Source organism: Stegodyphus dumicola, chromosome 9, assembly GCF_044657685.1.
Source record: "Stegodyphus dumicola isolate Sdum_Otavi_A_Nest chromosome 9, ASM4465768v1".
NCBI lineage: Eukaryota > Metazoa > Arthropoda > Arachnida > Araneae > Eresidae > Stegodyphus > Stegodyphus dumicola.
The window spans coordinates 69,929,421-69,952,206 of NC_140776.1; the positions used below are offsets into that span (position 1 = coordinate 69,929,421).

A 22,786-nucleotide genomic window follows, 5' to 3' on the forward strand; every position below is an offset into this window, starting at 1 on the left:
CCTAGCGAGCCTTCGTGGTGTAGTGGTCAGCACACTGAACCGGTATTTCAGAGGTCCGTGGTTCGATTCCCGGCGAAGGCGGTTGCATCTCTCTCACTTCCAAAAAGTCCTAATGTCTCTACACAGTCACCGAATGATAAGGAAACTCTGTCAGACCCATTTTATTGAAGCACTACGTACCTGAATGATAAAGCCAGTGTCCACAATGCCTTAAATGGATGAACTATGAAAAGCTTTGATAGGTACAAGTAGGATGTTTTGGCAATGGAGAAATAGGTTTCTTTGCCTCTGCGAATATAACTAGTGTCGTTCAGTATAATGGCGAAGAGAGCCTACTATGGTACCGAAGGGCCAGGGTGCGAATTCCACTGAAGACATGGATGTTTGTAAATGTATAGTGTCGGTCGGCATGGCGGCACTCTAAATATGCTGCGAGCCGAATGTCCTCTCGTGTGGATTGGTGGATGGGAAGAGGGGTTTGAGGCCCCTTTTCTCAAATTTGGGGTAGGAAAATAGAAGTCCAACCTCTGTTTGAAGTAGGCTCTGTCAAACTTTGTTCCATGTAAAATGAACAAGACAACAACATTATATGCGGCGGAGATGAGTGTAATAAACGTTTGATTAGTATATATTTCTTTTAGCTCCTGGAAATTTAAACGTAATATGCGGCTGAGTTTATTAACCAGTGAGTTTAATAAGCGGCTAGCGCTGTTTATATATGTGTATATGTAAATATATAATAAAAGAGATTTTACGACAACCTAACTAATCTTGAACTAGTCACAGGAATGCTTTCTCTTAGTGTCTGTTCGGAACAATTAAGAATTAATTTTTCGTTGGCCGCTCCGTTTCACATTTTAATTGCAATTATTAGACGTGTAGACTTATTTAATATGTCAGAGGTTATTGTATGAAATTTGTACTTAGTTCTAGTTTTCGTCTGAATTCTTCTACTTATTTTGCTATGTTATTTTATTTATTATTTCTGTATGCATTCAGTGTATTTTTCACCATTTTTTGGCTTCACACAATACTGTTTATTCTTTTCACTTTTGCCATAGTTGGTAGTTAAAATTACGTAAGGTAATTCCTCTGATTAAGTCATCAATGGAATGCAGTTTTATTTTGTGAGTAGAATTACGTTAACTATTTTTTGTATTTTTTACATTAAAAGAATCTGATACTTTGAATCTGATATTTGAAACATATTTTTACTTGTCAGATGTTAGTTTTGATTTCCGTTTCTTTCTGATGCCCTGCTGAAGATTTCGGCAAGACATGGACATTTAAAACTATATCAGTTTGTTTTTACTAATTTGTATATGCTATTTAATTTTTTAAAAACTAGTGTTTTACATATTTACAACTTAAGTGGCACTTCTATCCAAAGGCTGTAGACAAGTTCTTTCACGGTACTATAATAGTATATTTTTAGTTTACATTTTTTTCTTATTGCAAGTTACAGTATACAAGTTACAATATACATTGCAAGTTACAGTATACATAGTTATTGCAAGTTACAGTCATATATATATATATAGTATATATATATATATGACTCCATTCTTGTTTGATTAAAATAAGAACTAAATTTAACGTTCATTTCAAGTATCTAGATATTTTTTAAATCAATCTTAAGTGTAATTAGAGTGATGCACAGGTATATTGAAACAGAAAAATAATCATATTAACTTTTTAGTGCACTAAGTTCCACATTTTTAAATTACTAATTTTAATTTTTTTAAACAGAACGATGGGATCCAGATCAGATTTCTGCAGATGATGCTATTTTTGGGGCAATAGTATCTATTTTTTCAGCCATTGAAAATCCAGTTAATCAAGTGGCAGGAATTGTTGTTATAATAGACCTGAAGCATCTGAAGCTACAACAGATTATAGCTATTAGCAGCTGGCTCATATTAGGAACACAAGCTATGCAGGTAAAATTTCTGTGAATTATTGCCCCTGTTGTGAATATTGAATTATTTTTACTGGTATGATTTGAATAACTTCCAGAGTATTATTGTTAATAACTGATTAAAACTGAAATATGAATGTAAATATTTGACCTAAACAATAAAGCTATAAATCTAATTTCTTAATAATTGTATATTTTAGTAGGTTTGACGAAGACTGTAATTTTAAGATTTTTAAACAACTCCGTTATATTTAAGTGAAAAGTTTATCATTTTGGGAAAAAATTAGGTGATATTTTGTGATATCTTGCCAAACTAAACTTTTCGAAGGCCTAGATCTTGAATCGTTTTTTCTATGTCTCTGTTAAGAGTGAAGAATTTTCATTTTCTTATTATTATGAGTAGTTTATAAAAGAAATAACTTAAATATTCTTACGCTTCTAAAATATTTAATAGAGTAATTTATGTGGCAAGTATACTTTAATGGACTAATTGTACTCTGCCTGATTTGAAAGCACATTCAAAGGGTTATTTAAAGAGAATTAATTTGGAAGTTCAGTGTGTTATTGTAATTGATGACAAATGAAATATGCCTTATTGTGATTTACTTTTAAGGGAATGAGACTGTTAGTTCATCCCAAATAACTGGCCAATTAATATTAATTGGGGTGAACTGATCAGTTCTCCATACGCCTTAAGGCTTTTTGGTTGTTCGGTCAAGAAGTTGTTCACAGTTCGCCTGTAGACCTTTTAGGAGATGAGCAGTATGCGTTTCCATATCTTCCAGACTATTGCATTGGTTAATTTCATTTTCTTTGTTCAGTAAGGTAAGTTCAAATAATCTTGTTGAGGGCTCACTATTATACTAGGACTGTAGTAATTCTGGGGGCATAAAATACACGGAACCGGTTTCTACTGCAGTAAACATCTATGCTGTCGCCGAGGCTAGGGAGCGTAAGCCATCCGAGCAGGTTGTGTAATGGCCAGAAGCAAATTTCTCAAGTAAGCTACCCAGAAATACGCTTATATGCGGTCCGGTCGTAAATTTAGAACCCCTTTTTTCACACATGGAGGTAGGAAGTAAGATGGAGTCGCCCTAAACAAGTTTCTCCGTACCCTGCTCTGTAGCACAGGCGATCCCTACGTGGTGACCAAAACATTGGGTCATTTACCATTGAGTTCTATGGGATTTGACGCGTTCGGGTGTAAATATTTTGTAATTACGTCGCAAATATACATATAAATGTATATATTTTCTTTTTCTACAACACTTCAGAGTCCTAAGTATGTGAAAACAACATATTTTTAAACAACATTTCATTCTGAACGGAATTAAATGCTATACTTTTCACAAGACAGTTTTCTCAGAATGGTTTAATTTGAATGAAATATTTTCACAAGTTTTCGTTAATTACATTAGAAAAAAAAATTAAGGTAATTCGATTTTATTCGGTTAAGGTACAAAAATTAAGATCAAAGTTTATTGTATTATTAATATTAAAATTATGCATTATTTCTTTTCTATTTATAGAGCTTCTTCCTAAAATACTTTCTTAAATATGACATGATTTTTTGGCTTCTTTTAAATCGAAAAATGTAAGTCAATTTATAATTAATGCCCTATTCGGTTCATTTTAAATTAGAGAATTATTAGGAATTAGCGAAATACTTATTTAAAGTATTCCTAATAATTAAATAGGTATTAAATAGTATTTGACTTTTTCTGAACATTTCTGAAAGGAAATAAAATAAGTTTTTTTTTTTTTTTTTTTTTTTTTTTTTTTTTTTTTTTTTTAAGTATTATTTAAAACTTGTAACTGAGTTATTATAAAATGTAAAGGGAATAATTCTTTTAATTATACTTATCAGATTTTTTTTTTTTTTTTTTACCCTTCATTTCAACAATACACATTCCAAAACTCTTTATTACGTTCTTAAGTGCGCATCTCATAGCATTTGCTTTACAGTACCTTTTAACAGATTGCTTTCCAATACGAACAATTCTTGCTTAAATAGTTTTATAACGTATTTGTCAACAGGATTTCAATTTATTGTTACAATTCAATATTAAGGTTATTATATATTTAGATAACATTTATAATCATTATAAATTAGATACATTTAATCATTAGATTTCTTCACAGTACTTTCACAGTTGTTTATAAGTGAATAAATTCTTCATTTCAAATACATTTATAAATAATTTAATGAATATTTAAGTATTTTGTCAAAGGCAGATACATGCTTTTTGCAAGCACATGCATAAATACCCATACATATTTCCTATTTATCATTTCCGGCATGTGCAAATCTTTAATTTCTGTGCATTCACTATATTTTTCGTGTAAAGTAATTTACACTAATTTAGCATACACCCGAAAGTTTTACATAAAAAATATATATCAATATAATTTGAATGAAAATTATAAGTATTATTTTTAATACCCACTCAAAGGTCAGTTTTTCTTCAAAATTCCTCCACGATGGCATCTCTCTCTTTAGGCAGATAGCCCTTGCATGCATTACTCTATTTAATAAAAACTTAATCTGACCTATGTGCCTAATTACAAATATTTTAACATACATAATTTTATATTTACATTTAGCCATCAAGTTTCAAACTTTTCAAATCTTCTAGAAAATAAATTTTGGAAGATCTCTTTTAGCAATTTTCTTAAAATCTATATTTTTGTAGTGCAACAGCTTAGAATTTTATAAAACAAATTCATAATCAAAATCGCTGTTGTTAGTTATCGAAAAATAACCAAGATGTGATTTTTGCGTAAATGTCAGTAAACTATACAAATTGCTATTATCCATCCCACTATGAATGTTTCTTTCATGCGAGAGTGTCCCTTTTTCGATTTCTATGGAACTGTCGTGTGTCGAAATACTATCAGAATCTTGTCAAGCGACCTTCTGAATGTAAACAAAGAACACCCCGTCTGGTGACCCAAGCTTCAAAGCAGTGCTTCACTTCTACCGCGGAATGGCCCCTCCTCCCTTTCCTACCTCCATGTTTTCACAGGGGGGCTGAAAAGTAGGGAATAATCTTGCTCCTGGTCTTGGGCTTCGTTTAAACATCTAACTTCTCTACACTCAGTTTTATACAGAGGAAAATACAAATTGAATTCTTCGAATGAATGCAATTTTGTACAATGAAAATGTATTACTTAATGATAAACTGTAAGATAAATAACATATTTTTTTAAAGCCATAGGTGTAGAAAGACAGATATTTGTTACACGAATGAATTTGTAGTAAATATTGAGTTTTTCATTTCGAATGCTATGTTCCATGTTTGTTTGATTATAGCAAAGCATTCGACGGTTATTTGCTTAAGGGTAAGGGTGCCTCGTGGAGAACTTTCTAAGCAAAACTGACTCTTATGCACGTTACACGTGGGGAAAACGCCAATACAGCCAGCCCCGTCGATCCGGATTCGAACCCCGGATCGACCTGCCAGAGTTCAACGATTTTACAGCTCAGCCGCTAGTGAGCCACACACGCACACATCCACACATATACATTAAATAGTATTTACATGTCGTTTATAAAGTATAATTGAGTGCAATTTAATCATAAAGAGAAAATATTCTACGGAATTACTTCACTTCGTAGACTTTTTGCTAAGCTTCACCATATTTCTTAAAGAGAATCGCAACGCTGATTCCATTTCCTAGACCTTTATGTATCTTATTTTTTTCTACACTGAATTATATTTAGAAAATTATTTTACTTGGTTATAGCTGAAAATGCAGTTTTTTATTGAAGAATTTAAGGGTAAGAAGAGAATTATGCCCTTTTCTAATTATTCTTGAAGCATTTAATTTTTTTTAAAAAAAAGCGCACATTAATAAGGATCACTGAATTAAAATGCTCGATATAGGACAGATTAATTAGCTACTAAATTTTGATTTTCGTTGAGTAAAAATGAATTCATCTGCATTCTATAAGAAAGCAAATATTCAAAAAATGTTTCTTTTCCGATTCTCGCAGTCATGATATTTTCCTTAAGTATTCAGCTAATTCATATTCAAATATTGCAATCCATTACAATAAGTAATAAATCGATACAGTAAATAAATAATTAAAATCAATTAAATGGAATTTTAATTGATTTTAATTGCCATTTTCCCTCTGATAAAACCCTCTTTAGAGTTCAATAGCAGTCGATCAGATTTTGTTGGGGGGTTCATTTTTCTTTATGGTATGCTTACGTTATATATGTATGTATTATGCATTGCTCATACTCATCAATAGCAGCTTTTAATATTTTTTGGAAAAAAATCAATATGAGAATCCAGAAAATGTTTCTTAGCGACGCTAAAACTATTATTACTAGGCACTCTCATGCCACAGTGTTTAAAAAAAAATCGCATTGTTTAAAGGTAGATTCTATGCTCATATTTTAGTCTAAAATTAAAAGCTGAAAGTCAAAATTAAGGGGGTTGTTCTTAGAAAGCCTCAATTAGAAGTAGTTATAGGAAATGTTAATCAATACTTATAATCTTACGGATTAAACACTTATTCCCTATTTGATCACGTGTATGGCAAACAGATATTCGTCATTCATAAAGAAAAGAAAGGTGAATCAAAATGAGTTATATTCTTGTTTTTCCAACTGCAAAAACATCTTAAGATACTATCGGATTTAATCTTTAAATTATTCCAGTAATATTCAGAACAATGGGGGCCATTATTCTTAACTATAATTTACTAATGCAAATCCTATTTTGGTTTCAAATGGCTTTCATTAATTACGTTAATTATATACTGATATACTGATACTGAATGAGACCTAAAAACACGTTTTTTTAAATATATCTCCCCTTATGATCCCCTACACAGCCGTTTACTTTCCCCTTCCGTAATTAACGTCAGTCTCCTGCTGTTGACCGCATTTGCCAAGCCACCAGCTACCCAACCCGCCGTAGTCTTCTTACCCTCAGGATAGGTGACCCTGGGTAGCCGGTTCAGCACTGGGTAATTTTAGACAGAGTTCACATTTAAAAGTATACCGCTCATTCATTGAGACTCCATCGATGTTGCAGCAAGAGAATACAGCGAGATCATGGAGGTAGGATACCTCCATGAGCAAGATCTGCTCTCTGAGGGGGGAGTAACTAGATTTCACGTATCCTTTCCTACCTCCATGTCTCGCCTAATAGGTGCTCTTACTTAGTGTGGAGTTGTGGATTACTTAGTGCTATAAATGTTGACTGAACACATAATTGTAGATGAATCGTCTGTCCTTGGTTTTAACTGACATTTTGAACAACTCATCGATAAACTTTTGTACGCCTTTTGTTGAAATTCCGTTTATCTCGCCTGCACAAAAAATAACTTATCTAATGGTGTCATTCGACCCAGAAATAGTTCTGCATGTGCTTTTTTCGTTACTTCATGTTTCGCGAAAAGCAGTGTGTACGCTAAATCAACGATGCACCAATTGGAGCTGCTGTGATGCGTTATTACATAACAACGAATTATCTACACTATATTTCTGTTTACGCATTAAGCAAAATTTGATTAAAGTCTATATGGAATCAGTTTCAAGTTTTATGTGCAGGTTAGTGCACCTGCTTCTCAAAACTTTTTACAAGTTTAGGTCCGTTATCGGAAATTATTTTTAGTGAAGCTCCATAATTTAAAATATATTTTTAAAAGCACGTTCGCTACGTCATCAGAAGTACAACGGAATGGTATTAATTCCCGCCACTTAGAAAAATAATAAGCAATCACTACCAAATAATGTGCTTTATTTACTTGCTTTCCAGAGTAAGGGCTGACAAATCTATTTCTAAAATTTCATTCAGAAAATTAGATTATATTCTAAACTGCCGGCTATCCAAAAGGCAACACCATGAAGGAAGCATCCAAACAGCATGAAACTTGTATCATGTGTATACTGAGATGGAAAATGCAAATAATTAAGGTTTCAACGCACGCTCACATCATAGGCGGCTGCAGCGCTCCTTACAATCCCTATATAAAGGGAGAAAGGATTTACTCTTTGAATAAAATGAATTGTTCTTTTGTGAATTGTATGTACAGTTTCAGTATGCCTCGTTGGAAAACAGGAGCATCATTCGAGCACGTTTTTGAGTTCGACAGACGCAGAATCATTGTATACACAGATTGCGAAATATCTTTGCGGGAAATCGGTCATCGTGTTGGAACAGTCTTGCAAATATGGAATCGAGAATCGAACAGAAGGAAAAGACTGACGGACAGAAGAAATTGCAACCACTTCTTCGCATCACTCCACCGGAAGACAGGCATATTGTGAGCGACAGTAATGGAGCGCAGGTAATCTGTAACTCAATAATTGGTGGCACGAACAGTTCGACGTTCTTTACAGTACAATGGATTATCCGAAAGGCGTGCATTGCTTTGCCGTCCTTTAATTTTGTATCACGGGCGTTTGCGTTTGCAATGGTACACTGAACGACGGAGATGTACTTTCGAATGGCATGACAATTTGTCTTTGGACGAATCACGTTTCTGCCTGCAGTACTACGATGGTCGGATTAGAATTTTGAGACGCCATGCAGAGAGGCTGCGTGAATGTTGTATTATGCATCATTATAATGGTCCTATTCCCAGTGTTATTGTTATATTCTCAGACCTTTCAATAGGACGATGCGCCGCCACACGTTGTACGTAATGTTCAAGGTTTTTCTTCTTAGCCGACAATATTGCGTTGTTACTTTGGTCTGCCAGTTCTCCATGTCTATCACCTGTCTGATCAATAATTGCAGAACGGCTGCCCGGCAGGCCGCACCAGCGGTTACACCAGATTAACTTTGCCTACATGTGAAAGCAGTGTGGGCTGCCATTCCCCTACAAAACATCTAAAGCCTTTTTCACTGAATGCTGCGTCGTGTAGTAGCGGTTATTGACAAACGTGGAGGCAATATTTATTACGGATTTTCTCGTCTTCCTCACCTCAGAGAAGGCTGCATTTCAAGTCCATTTAAGTACTATGTGTAATCTCTAAAAAGTATTTGACTTTAATATCTTTTGTGCTTCTTCGTATTGCATTTATGACCAGGAGTGTATTTAAATAGCCGGCCGGCCTGAAATTTACATATTTACACTTCTGGCATGTGGCCCATCTTTGGGCATACTGTCCTGTAATTTGTTGCTACTTGGGAAGAACACAGCTTCCTTCTCTCTATATTGTTTTCCGTACTCACATATGTGCTGAAATTGGATTGTCATGTAATTTGTCCAAAATGTCTTGTGCGAAATCAGCTGGAATAAAGAGTCTTAATTCTAAATTTTCATTCGTTCTTTTCTGTAAGATAAAATGGCATAGATTATTTCATAAGATTTGTCCCAACCCCTAATTTTTTTATTTCATTCACTGCTTGAGACTTTTCTGGATTTTTTAAATGTGCATAAATTTGAACTAATTCTTGATCTTTCTGCAATTTCTTAAATAAGGATCTAATCAAAAGATTTGGGAACATGTGGAGATCTGACACTGGTCTCTTGGACGTAGATCAATATGGCTAATTGAATAAGTTTGCTAAAATATGGCCTTTTTTTTAAATTCTCTTTATATTGAAGGTGACAGATTCTCCCTTAAAACGTTCTCCACAGGAGCCTCAGGTATTTTACCTTAATTAAATGAATCAGTTAACCAACCTTGTCTAAGAGGCTTTGTTTCGTCTCTATTTCCTAACCTAAGGACCAATTCCATAAACATTTGCCTGTGCTCAACACCTTCACAAATATTTATACGCATGATACTACTCTTGAGTATCGTTTTATATGTAGTCTTTTAAAAGCATCTTTCTATTTATGTAATAGATTTTTGTCTTAATGAATTGAATGTATGATTTCTCTAAACTAATAATATGATAAAGTTTCTATCTTTTACAAATGATTAACAGGAACTTTCATTTCCCAGTTTTTAAGTTCACCATTGCATCCTTAATATTTCTCTAAATGTCATTTGAAATTCTTAATTTAAGTACAGTACAGAAAAAATGTTTGCTTCTTAACATTTAAGGGAAACACTTCCTAAGTAATTGTTTATGAGTTTCTTGCTATTATAAATCTGCACTCAAGACGTTAGAGACGTTAATTATATGTTATAATATTGTGCACTAAATTCGTATATATGGCTAAAATGATTATCTACCCCTCTTGAGTTTTTTAAATTCTGTATTTCTGTGTATTGAATTTGAAGATAATGAGAGTTACAAGAAACTTTTTTACAATTTTTAAAACTATTGGTAACTCATCTACCTTATTATATATTACATTTGTTCGCATGTGGTTAAAGTGTTTTTGCAAAACAAATGTTTTGTTCTAAAAAGGTGCTTGATTATTTTCATATTTAGCGTTGCTGCCCTTTTATGGTGAAAGAAGTACATATAATAAACGTGCCACCAGTATTTAAAGCTGCCTGGAAACTAATAAAGCCTCTCATCAGCGATAAAATTCGGAAAAGAGTAAGTTAAATTGGTTTAAGTTTTAAAAGTAAATAAATGTTTTACCTATGCATTTCATAATTAATATTTTCATTTCTGTGTGGTAATAACTATATACCTTTTAAAAGAAATTTGATATTAGGGAGAGATGAAAGTCAGAGTTTAAGTCTCGAATAAATATGAAATAGCACAACACTTTCGTTAATCAACAATCTAAAGAGGATTGGCTGAGCAACACTTTTTTAGATCTCCTAAGCCTATACCAACGTACTAATTACATCCAATGGGTGCGATAAAATGAGAAACTAGAACTACTGTTGACAAGCTGAAACATGTATGCTTTTGTTCAATGAGTTACGGTTATATTGAAATTTTTATAAGAATAGAGAATGAAAATTCCTCTTAATATATAAAAGGTGCTCATGATTCGTATATTACAAATTCATAGTCATGCTTTTATTATAACAAAATTCAATATATATTTATACTTCTGTTTCTGTTCTGAAATATTGAATTAAATTATAATATACTGGCAGTTTCATCTTTACTTTGTTACATTCATCCTGCTAAAATTTGAATATTTTGAACTGAAAAACCCGATAAAAAAAGTCGTGCCCTTACGGTAATAAATTTTAAGTTAAAAGAAGGTTAAGAAATAAATATCTTTACTTCGATAAAAGCTCTGTCAAATTAACTGGCCCCCCAAAGTCCTGCTATGCTGCCTCAACGTGGCGGGGTGTGTCACTGGGCGGAACGGGCGAAGTACGTCGGGAGCATAGCTCCTGGTAGGGCCACACTAGGCGTGAAGGCCGTTCCAACATGCCCAGCTAAAGCATAGCAGGTGAAGAACCCTCAGGGGATTGCCGTCTTGGTGATCGAGTATCACACTCCCGGGGCCCCAGTGACCTGTCCTCCTCTCTCTTTCCTCTCCTCTTGTCTAGCTCTCTTTCCTATTTTTCTCCCTTGTGGTTTCCTCTACTGGAGGTTGGGGCTCACTGTGAGATGCAGCTACTACTCTTAGTTTCTGTTTCACCATGGTGAGAATACCGCCTATGCTTTCGCCGTGCATGGTGACCCGTAGGGTGGGAAAGGAGGATCCTGGCAGTTGAGGGGCGAGGTACTGTCCCCAACACACTGCTTTGGCCTCTGCTTCTACTTAAAACGGGCGGCACTTAGCTGTCCCCGTTAGTGTCAATCGGCTGGCCACTAGTCCTATTGGTCAGTGGCTAGGGGATAAGCTCTCGGAAGTCTCCGCTTTTGGGAAAGCCGACTGTGGGGTTTCAGTTTGCGTATAGGCCCGGCTAGCCCTAACACAGGGATCTGTGTTCCCTTGTTGGGCTGGGCTCCATGGTGGGTGGGGCGGTCGGGCCCGAAACCTTCTCTCTTTTCAATATGAAAACTTTAACTTCTTCTCCTAACCATATGGATACGAAAAATTCTGGAGCTGCTAAAAGAATTTGTTTCGACCTTAATTAGCACAAACAAATGTCCAAAGTTCTTAGTTATCACTGGTGAGCTAGAAAATCTATCACCATTCTTCATCCATAAGCATATTGTGGCCTCAGCAGGCGAGCCAAAACACATAAAAAAGCTCCGTTCAGGATCTCTGCTCATCGAGACTACATCTGATGCACAATCTTCCTCTCTCCTAAAAATGACCAAAATGGGGGAACATTCTATTACTGTATCCCCACATAAGTCTTTGAACACGTCAAGAGGTGTCATTTCGGAAATAGACTTGATATCAGTCTCTGAGGATGAACTTTCAAAAGAACTCGCCGAGCAAAATGTACGTGGCGTCCGCCGAATAAAAGTCCGTAGAGACGGGCAACTCGTCAACACAAAACATCTTATTCTGACTTTCTCCTCTCCAGAGCTACCGAAAGCCATTAAGGCAGGTTACCTGAATTGTCCCATTAGACCTTACGTGCCGAACCCACTGCGCTGCTTCAAGTGTCAACGGTTTGGCCATGCGAAGGCCGCATGCCGGGGAAACCTGGCATGTGCTCGCTGTTCTGCAGGTGGTCACGATAGTCAGGATTGTGTAGCTGATCCAAAATGTGCAAACTCTCATGCCAATCATCCAGCATACTCACGAAATTGCCCTAAGTGGAAAGAAGAGAAAGAAATACAGCATATTAAGACTACAAGAAAAATCTCCTATCCTGAAGCTAAGAAACTTTTTAGCACGGGTCAGTCAAAAGCAAATGTCTCCTAAGCACAAGCCACTAAATCATATCGGTCAATAAGTACACAAACATCGCATAGCACACAGAAGAAGACACCTGAACCAAAAACAAATGACAAAGAAAAAGTTTTTCCTCTACCTCCTCCCAAACAGACAATAGAAGGTCGAGAAATAAAAACACAAGAAACAGAGAGCTCAAAAAAGAAAATCAAAAGCTCAGAAAAGAGAAGCTCAAAAAAGAAAATCAAAAGCTCAGAAAAGAGAAGCTCAAGCCGAAGCTCTATTGAAGGGATCTTTTCAGACTTTATCGAATCGGAGATGGAAACAGATGGAGGCAGAGATCTCTCGAAAAATGTTCTACCTCACAAAACAAAGAAACCGCATCGAAGCAATAAACATTCCTAATGGCTACTCTCATTTCGTGGAACTGCCGGGGCTTCTATCAGGGTATTGATGGCATTAAGCAACTTATTAATAAATATAGACCTATTTGTATAGCGATACAAGAGACATTCCTCAAACCCGGTAATTTTGCAAAGCTACGTAGATACTCGATGATAAGAAAGGATAAGACATTCAGTTGAACGCGCAAGTGGTGGTGTCTGTCTACTTACCTCAATTAATTGCCCTTCGAGTGCTCTCCCTTTGGATACTCCTCTCCAAGCAGTTGCAGTACAGTTGAGCATTCGAATACTGACTACTGTTTGCAGTATTTACATCCCGCCTAATGAGAACATTAATTTAAGAGATTTAGAGGATCTTAATTGCCCAACTACCAGCTCCGTTTATTCTAGTCGGTGATTTCAATGGACACAATCCCTTGTGGGGTAGTAAAGACACAACCCCACGAGGGAAGCAAATTGAACAGACTCCACGACCACTGTCTCTGTATCCTTAACAACGCAGAAAGCACTTATTTTCATCAGCCAACAAGGACCTTCCATTCCATTGACCTAGCTATTGTTTCTCTACAGCTTTTGCCTTTTTGTTTCTTTAATGTCGAGAATTATCTATATAATAGCGATCATTTTCCTATTATCATAAGCATTACAGGAAATAGGAGTGTTTTTATACCTAGAACACCACGCTTTTTGTTGGACAAAGCCGACTGGGACTCTTTCATACATTATGCTCTTTTCACTGAAGAAATAGTAAAGAATGTGCACATTGATCAGGCTGTGAAGATCATTACAGATAAAATTATTCAAGCAGCTGATATATGTATACCAAAAACGTCGGTAAAACAGCCAAAATACCCAAAGCCCTGGTGGAATCCTGAATGCCAGGATGACATCAGAAAACAAAGGAAAGCTTGGAGCATTTTTCGGCGATACCCTTCAGAATCAAATCTCATAATATTCAAAAGGGCTAAAGCAAAAGCTCGGCAGGTGCGAAGGAAAAGTCAGAAGAATTCTTGGATCTCGTATGTATCTTCGATTAGCTCTTCAACTTTGAGTAAGAAGGTCTGGGAGAGAGTCCGGAAAGCGTCCGGTATCTACAAAGAGCACACACTTTCCATTTTAAAGACAAGTGGTGAAGCAGTTACTAGTAGGGAAGGAATTGCCAACGCTATTGGACAGAGTTTCTCAGCCGTCTCACACAGTAGTAACTACCCTCTTGAATTTCTTTCCGCAAAAAAATGCATTGAAAAACAACTAATTAATTTCAAATCTCCCAATACTGAACCATATAATCAGGATTTTACTGTGCTTGAACTGAAAAGAGCTCTGTTGCAGACAAAAAATTCATGTCCTGGTCCAGATGATATTGCCTATCCTATGCTGAAACATCTTCCTTCCAAGTCATTGGCAGCCATCCTCTTTCTCTTTAATAGAGTATGGAAGGAACAAGTCTTTCCAAATGCCTGGAAAACAGCTTTTGTCATCCCCATTGTTAAACCGGGTAAAGACCCTACTAATCCGTCAAACTACCGCCTCATCGCTTTAACTAGCTGCATCTGCAAACTCTTTGAAAAGATGGTCAACACTCGTCTGGTCTATTATTTAAAGACAAATAGTTGTATCTCCCCTTATCAGAACGGTTTTAGAAAAGGAAGAGCAACTGTCGATAATATCCTACTCTTAGAAACAGGTATCCGTAGAGCGTTCGTTAGAAGAAATCATTATGTTTCTATTTTCTTTGATATAGAGAAAGCCTATGATACCACCTGGAGATACGGTATCCTTCGTGACCTATATAGCAATGGTTTAGGAGGAAACATGCCGATATTTATCAAACATTTCCTACAGGACCGGAAGTTTCATGTGAAGATAGGCGATACACTTTCTGACATGTTCCATCAAGAAGAGGGCGTTCCGCAAGGAAGTGTATTAAGTGTTACATTATTTAGTATAAAAATTAACTCTATTTTAAAACAACTGCCTCCAGCAGTCCAGGGTATGCTCTACGTCGATGACCTGCAAGTCAGTTGCCAGGGAGAAGACCTGAAAGACATTGAGTGTAAACTTCAGACATCTCTCAATAGAATTGTTAAATGGTCGCAGGAAAATGGTTTTAGATTCTCTACTCAAATGACTGTGAGTGCACATTTCTGTCGAAAGAAAATTCCTCACCCAGACCGCGAACTTTCTCTGCAAGATGTGCTATTTCCTGTAGAAAAGGAAATAAAATTCCTAGGAATGATATTTGACCATAAGCTTACGTTCCTTCCCCATATTACCTATCTAAAAAAGAAATGTTTAAAAACTATGAATATTCTGAAAGTACTGTCAAATGCTTCTTGGGGTGCTGATCGAGGCTATATGCTTCTTATATATAGAGCTCTCATTCGTTCCAAACTAGATTATGGATCAATCATGTATGGGTCAGCAAGGCCTTCAGTATTAGCCAAACTTGATCCGATACATCACCTAGCACTTCGGATATGCACTGGTGCCTTTAGAACTTCTCCAGTGGAAAGCTTATATGTGGAAAGTAACGAGACCTCCCTGCGGTTAAGACGTGAAAATCTTTGTTTTAAGCATTATTTCAAAGTCTTATCACAAACCGAAAATTCTACGCGGTCAAAATTGCTTAATGACCAATACTCCCGTTTATATCAGGCACGACCATCATGTGTCCCATCTTTCGGCTTGCGGATGAGTGCTTTGGTGGAGGAGTATAATTTGTCTAATAAAGATATACAGGTGGAGGATTTTTTTGGAATTCCTCCCTGGGAGGATTGGAGAATCCATTCTCTGGATACTTTTCGACACTGGAGTAAATCACAAACTAACGAAATCATCTACAAGCAGATTTTTTTTAAACCTAGAAACAAATATAAGAAATATATCCCTCTATATACAGACTGATCAAAATCCCAGGATCATGTTGGTGCCGCTTTCGTCACAGAGAAAACAACAGTAGGGGTTCGATTACATACAGTTTGCTCTGTGCTTACTTCTGATCTTACTGCAATCCATCTGGCTTTGACTTACCTTTCAAAATAAAAGTACATAAAGTTTATTATCTACACGGATTCCATGAGTGCCTTAATGTCATTGGAAAATCACGCTCAATGTACTCACCCAGTTGCAACCAGAATCCTGAAGTTGAATCATTCTTTAAAAATTCGGGGATACCAGATTCTTTATTCGTGGATCCCTGGACACGTTTCCATTAAGGGGAATGAATTGGTGGATATTGCAGCTAAAACTGCAACCACAATGTACTATCTTCAGATTCCACTAGCAGACATCAAAGTGTTTGTCAAAAGCAAAATTCTCAGCAAATGGCAGAAGCAATGGGATGACAAAGTATATAACAAGCTGATAAATGTAAAACCCACCATTGGATACTGGCCATGTATGGCTAATAGAAGGGAGGATATCCTCTTGACTCGACTGAGAATTGGCCATTGTCGCCTGACCCATGAGTATCTTTTGAAGGGAGAAGAGAATCCCAGCTGCCCAAACTGCAATGCAGATCTGACAGTCCATCACATCTTGGTGGAATGCCAGAGTTTTAATTATTTTCGCCAAAAACATTTTAATTGTTCAGAACTGGACTTAAAAAATTTAATTGGAAAAACACATCATCGTAATTTGTTTCTGTTTTTAAAAGATATTGGCTTTTATAATAGACTTTAACCTGTTTTTTAAAAGGTATCAGCTTTTATCATAGATTGTAATCTGTCTCTTTTTACCTAAGCTGGAAGTTTTTACAAATGACTAATTGAATTGTTACCATTTGTCTGGCGCAGATAACCTTGACAGGTTTTGTGCCAAATTACAATAATCCAATCCAATCCAATCCAAATTAATTGGACCAAATGCTAGCGAATTTATATACAACTGTTAGTCTAATCTTGATACGAAATCTTACTTTTTAATGTGCTGTATCTTACTATTAGTTCTGGAATCATTAAAACACTAAATGCAACCATTACAGTTAACAAAACAATTTATTATCTTCTATGTTTACTGAAATGGTTTAAAAAGACAAAATTATGAAAAAAGATAAAACAATTATGCAAATTGGTTTCACGTAAATATTTATGTTTTGTAAACTTAAGAAATCTAATCTTTTATACTGATTTATATTTATTAAGCATTTGTACAAATCATAAAAATAAAGTCCAAAATTTGACTCCCGTAAGACAAAAATTAACCGATATATTTAATTTCAAAATTTTGCATTTTTCACTTCATTTTTGGCTTGCATTGAGTGCTCAGTTAAAAAATAAGTTGGAATGTTTGAAGATTATTTTTTTCTCTCATTCATTCAGTAGTGATATTCCTCTGTGACATGCTAGCGTATATTTTTACTTCCTTGTACGAAGTAAAAAGGAAGTATTGTAATCGCGAAAAGTTTCAGGCAGCATATTTCAACGAAAATATCAATTTTGACCGAACGCAATTTACGATGTTTTTGCGGGACATCTGTACGTAAGAACAGACTAAGACTCTTTCCCCCAAAAAATTTTAAAACTGATTTAAAATAAATTCTGAAGAGAATTTTTCGTGGCGTAGGTGCGTACGTACGTATGTACGTATGTATCTCGCATAACTCAAACACGAGTAAACGAGTAGCCTCAGAACGTTGAAATTTTGTATGTCAGACTGCTATAACATGTAGATGGGCACCTCGTAGTTTGGTTGCAATCAGTCGCACGAAACGTATATCCACTCTGTTACCCAGCTCAGTGATCTCAGTTTCTTTACTCTTATATGTTTGTAAATTGTGCATTTTTTTGCTTTAAAAATGATATAATTATGTTCTTCGTATCTTCCGGTTAAGGTTTTTATGCCTTTAGTAAGTCTGCAAGCAATATTTGTACAATTATCAACAATTTAAAAGCTGTTTAAGTGCGGTTAAGCCTAATATTTAAATAACATGGCGGACATATTTGTGTACATTTGAAACAGCAGAAGAGTAGATTTTTTGGCAATCTAGAGTGACTAAGCTTTGCAACAACAAAAATAACGCCTTCATTTATTATTGCGAGTTAAATCATGCTTAATCCTTTCTCGAATGTTTTCGAGGAAATAAGTGTTTAAGATTTACTTCGTAATTTTTAATGTAGATATTCTGAGTTGTTATGTATTTTTACCTTGTCGCGAAGTGAGAACTGAATTAACTGAATGAGAAATACTAAATCGTCTGTGAAAAACTGTTACTTTTTGGTTTTGTTTGCTTAATTTCTTTTATACATTGTTCTAGATTTATTATAGCATTTGAATAGAACATGCGGCAACGATTAGATAATTCTTTAAATGATATAAATTTTGTGCATTCTGAGTTATAATATGAACGAAATACAGCGCTGTTAAGTAAACCTAGCGCCAGTGTGTCGCTATGGTAAACAAATATAGTGAATTTTAAAGAGTGCATTTATTCTATTGTGATTTATGCGCTATCGGAGAAGTAGATTTAATTCAATACAATAAGTTTAAATGAAATGCGAGAAAAAATGCGTATAATTTAATATTCCGTACAAGGAAGTCATGTGGTGTGCACATCAGATTTTTTAATTAATAATTTTGTTACATATCATGTGCCTTAAGAATTTTTATTTAAGTATTTTTTAAGTTTTTAAACGCTAAATTATATTATTAATATCATCATATATTTATATTATTTAGGAATCGTGATCTAATAATCGTATCAAAACTTCATTGAACTAGAAATATTTCATTTGTTCAAATGATCTTAGAAATCAAAGATGTGCCAATACTAAAACTAGCTACTCTTTTCTATAAAATAAATTCTATAAATTCTATGAATAAGATTTTCTTTTCGAAAAAATTATATTTATCAAATATTTCCTTCACTATCTACATATAAGAGCTCTTATTTAATCTATTAACGTCAGAAACTTATTACTAAACAGATATTTTAACGCATCATTGCTATCATTCATCCTGGTCAGTCTGCACCAGCTTGATGAATTTTCGCTGATTTTTATTGTAAGAGGAGCGGTGTGACTGTTCATAGTTACGTACGTGAACATTTTGTCCTTCACTTTGCGTAATATCTCAGAATGTGATATGAAGTTTTAAAATTAAATATCTCGGTTAGTTTTGATGTTATGTGAACCAATATTCTGTGTTTTACCTTTTAGAAGTTTAAACTTTTACTAAATATAACTATAGGCACGAGATACCATTTTGAAAGTTAGATTTCGTAATTTTTGCATAATTGATTTTTTTTATTTTTTTTTAGTTTATAAGTGTCAAAATATAAGCATTTGAAATATTTTTATTTAAGCATTTTTGTGATTAAAAGTATATATCTATCATTAATGACTGCGAATATAAAGGCCGCATAAATAAGGTTTAGCGTCCAGAGCGATAGTAGGCGTTATTTGATTTAGATTAAAAACTGGAACTCATTATCCTCCATCAAACATACATTTGTGCATACAGTATACATATTAATAACGATACACAACAGTTTGGAAACCAATAATATTAACGCCAATTACGTTGGCTGTCAGTGTCATCGTGTATTGCATGCGACTCTGGTACTTAAGTTACTCAAATCATATTTGCTGAGCGGTATTGAACAGCACTTCAATTGCAAACGCCACAACAACAAATGAAACGAATTAAATTCTAAGCAGTTTCCGATTCCAGCCGACCAAAAATATTAAAAGGTTGACACTCCTTTCATCGTTGAAAGATAATGCGACTTTATCATTTAGTTTCCCGATATAATCTGCCCACGAAAAAAATTACTACTCAACTGGAGATTCAATTCGTGAAACATGAGCTCCTAGATTTACTTCGGTTTGATTTATGCAATTACGGGAAAGCCTCGAGGGCTATCTGCCTAAGGGAAGGACTTTCTGAGGTAAACTAGCTCGTATGCATGTTACCCATAGAGAAAACGCCCATGCAACCAGCCCGTTGGCGTCATTCGAACCTCGGACCGAACTACCAGTATTCACTGACTTTAGGGCTCAGTCGTTGGAGGGCCCCGTAGTTTTAGTTTAAACCAGAATCCAGGTAGAACCCGGACAGGTGGCAATCATGCTAAGGATTCTCATGTACTTTATGGGAAAGATACCTTTGTCTTCAATAAGGCATCTTCGCCTTAAACAAAGCCAGTTTTCAAAACGGATGGTTCGTATCATGTTGTTGATAGTAGATTCATATCCTTTCATCGTCATTTGCATCTGTCAAGTGGATTTGTCTGATCGCGCAGCTTAATTTTGCCCTCTAAAGACAGACGCAAAACTAAGTGACAGTGTCAGAAAAGAGCTCAATTGGAAGGTCAGAGTAAAAGTTAGGCTTCTGAAGCCTAGGTCAGTAGCACATGATCTATCAATTTTTCTCCAACGTTTTTCTGGGCTTAGGTACTGGTATTATCTGCATCACTGTTATTGTTCATACTAGTCAGTCTGCACTAATTTGGGCAATTTAGTGTGATTTTTATTTTAAGAGGTGCACAATGACTGCTCAGCGCAGCAGTATTGCCTTTATGATAAAATTTCGAAGCTTGAATTGACTATTCATGAAAGTTGTTAAGATCACCATATGTATCCAACTTCTTTAATTCTCATGTGCTTCCGTGAAATCTGGGTATTTGTCTGTTTATTGTTTGTTCTTTGTTTAAGAATGTCAGTATATAATAATTATCAGAGCTGTTTTAATGTTTTGTTTGTCAGTATATTTCAATTGAGAGAACAAAGCAAGAAATTTTCGTAATAACGAGTCATTAATTTTTCTTAAAAGATTTAAAGCAATTGAAACCGATAATTATAGAATAATGCAAAAAAATGTTTTCTATATTACAGATAATATTTCACAAGAGCATTGAATGGAAGACACTTCATAATCTTATATCACCAAACATTTTGCCATCAGAGTTGGGAGGATTCTTAGGACATTTGAACAATGAACACTGGACAAAAGATCTTGATTTAGAACAACTGTACTATAAACTACTGAAATTTTATTTACCAAAGAAACATATATCTCTTTAAGAAATATTATTTGATGATGTTACTTATTTTCCGAAATAAAACAACTGAACTCCTTTAAAGTCATTATATTCATCATTTGAAAAATTCACATGAGTGTTTTAATAACATTGATGAACTTTTCTGACATAACAATTACTGAGTTGAAAAGTAAAAAGTATGCTCTATATCTATTTCAACAGTTCACGTATCAGCAATAGAAGTAATTATTTCTACTTTCGGCTCTCATTTGAAGACATAGCGATTGCTGTTTTAGACGGATTTACAGCATTTATCACAATTTTAAATTCAGCAAGGTTAACAGAACACTGCAAAATAGAGTAGGTTGTAAATTAGTGGTTCAGGTAGATATATTTTGCTCGAACTATTAATAAGAAATTAGACCATTCCCTGAACTATATAATCCAATTCAGATGACTGCTTATGATTCAAAAGCAACTTTTATAAATATTTAAATACATTTCCCATAATTTTATGCTTGAACTACATTAATAAAACTATCACAGTCAAATGTAAGCAGACAAGTTTGCTTTCTACAGATATAGTAACGTATTTTGCTGTTTTAAAAATATCTCCAAACTGTTGATCTTTCGTTAAAATATTTAATTCAAGATTTTTAAATACCAATACTTCACTATAGTCTGTTATTTTAGAATATGCATTTAGCGGTCATTGCTACCTTTCCATCATTTACGATCGAGACGTGTGCCGTAATCAGAGGAAATCTAGAAATAACACAGAGGAACAACACAGAGGAAATCTAGAAATTTTAATAAATAAGAGGATTTACCTTTTTTCCCCCGCAGCAGTCGTTTCCATGGTATTGTCATGGTATGAGAAGAAAAAATCAAGTACGTATTTTAAAGTAACAGACTGTAGCTGCAGCGACGAGATGTTTCTTTATGAAAATAATTGCACCATATAAATTTAAGTACCGTGAACTATCCATAGAACTTAAAACTTAAGTTCCATGAACTTAACTGTCTTTCTGCAGTGCCAATGCTTTATGCACATCAAGTTATGATTATTCTCACTGTGGCGATGGCCAAGTTGAGGTGACTTTCCCTTATCTATATGCATGTGAGCGTAGTGTGTATACATATGTAGGTACGCACATGTACATACAGTGTATTATATATATAGTAACAACATACAATTTACAGTTCATAATATATATATACATACAATTTACAGTTCATAATATATATATTATTTATATATAATAAACTGTTATACATATAAGTTTATTATATTAACTTATATATATTTATTATATATGTAAGTTTATTATCTAATAAGATTTAAATGAAAAGGACAGCTAAAGATAAAGTTTTAAAAAATAGCTAAAGCTTTACAGTTCATTTGAGACAGCTAATTCCAACGTTTACTTGTAAATACCATTAAAAACAATTAAACTAAATGAAAGTAGTTAAACTTTACTCGAAAAAAACCTATGTAAAATACAACAAAGTTAAAGAAAACTAAAGAAAAAAATACAAATTTGCACTTTGAAAATACTAAAAAAATTTTGTTTAGAAACCTATACTACAAAATCAAATTTTGGTGCGCTTCAAAAATTAAAACAAATTAAATACAAAGAAAAAATAACCAAAAACATTGAAAAAATGGTCCATTCACTTAGCACGAGACTTCAGATAGAACTTAGCAAGGGAAAAGTACCCAAAATCTCTAACTAAGCAAATGACATAGGCACGTTTCGTCGAACTCAAACATTGAGGCTGAAAGCGGTAATCAATTTTAAAATTATTAACTTAATTCACTTTTTCTAGCTATGTCTCAATAGTTATGT

General features: G+C 34.6%; 1 protein-coding gene across 1 annotated transcript in view; it reads left to right on the forward strand.

Moving 5' to 3' along the window:
- The window catches only part of LOC118205620 (clavesin-1-like), a 61,137-nt gene extending 40,105 nt beyond the window's left edge, over nt 1–21,032 (forward strand). The window contains exons 3-5 of the mRNA XM_035377911.2: nt 1,750–1,940; nt 10,274–10,384; nt 20,791–21,032. Coding sequence (XP_035233802.1) covers nt 1,750–1,940; nt 10,274–10,384; nt 20,791–20,979 — 491 coding nt within the window. The 3' untranslated portion in view covers nt 20,980–21,032. The remainder of the gene's footprint in view (nt 1–1,749; nt 1,941–10,273; nt 10,385–20,790) is intronic.
- The last annotated feature ends 1,754 nt before the right edge of the window (nt 21,033–22,786 follow it).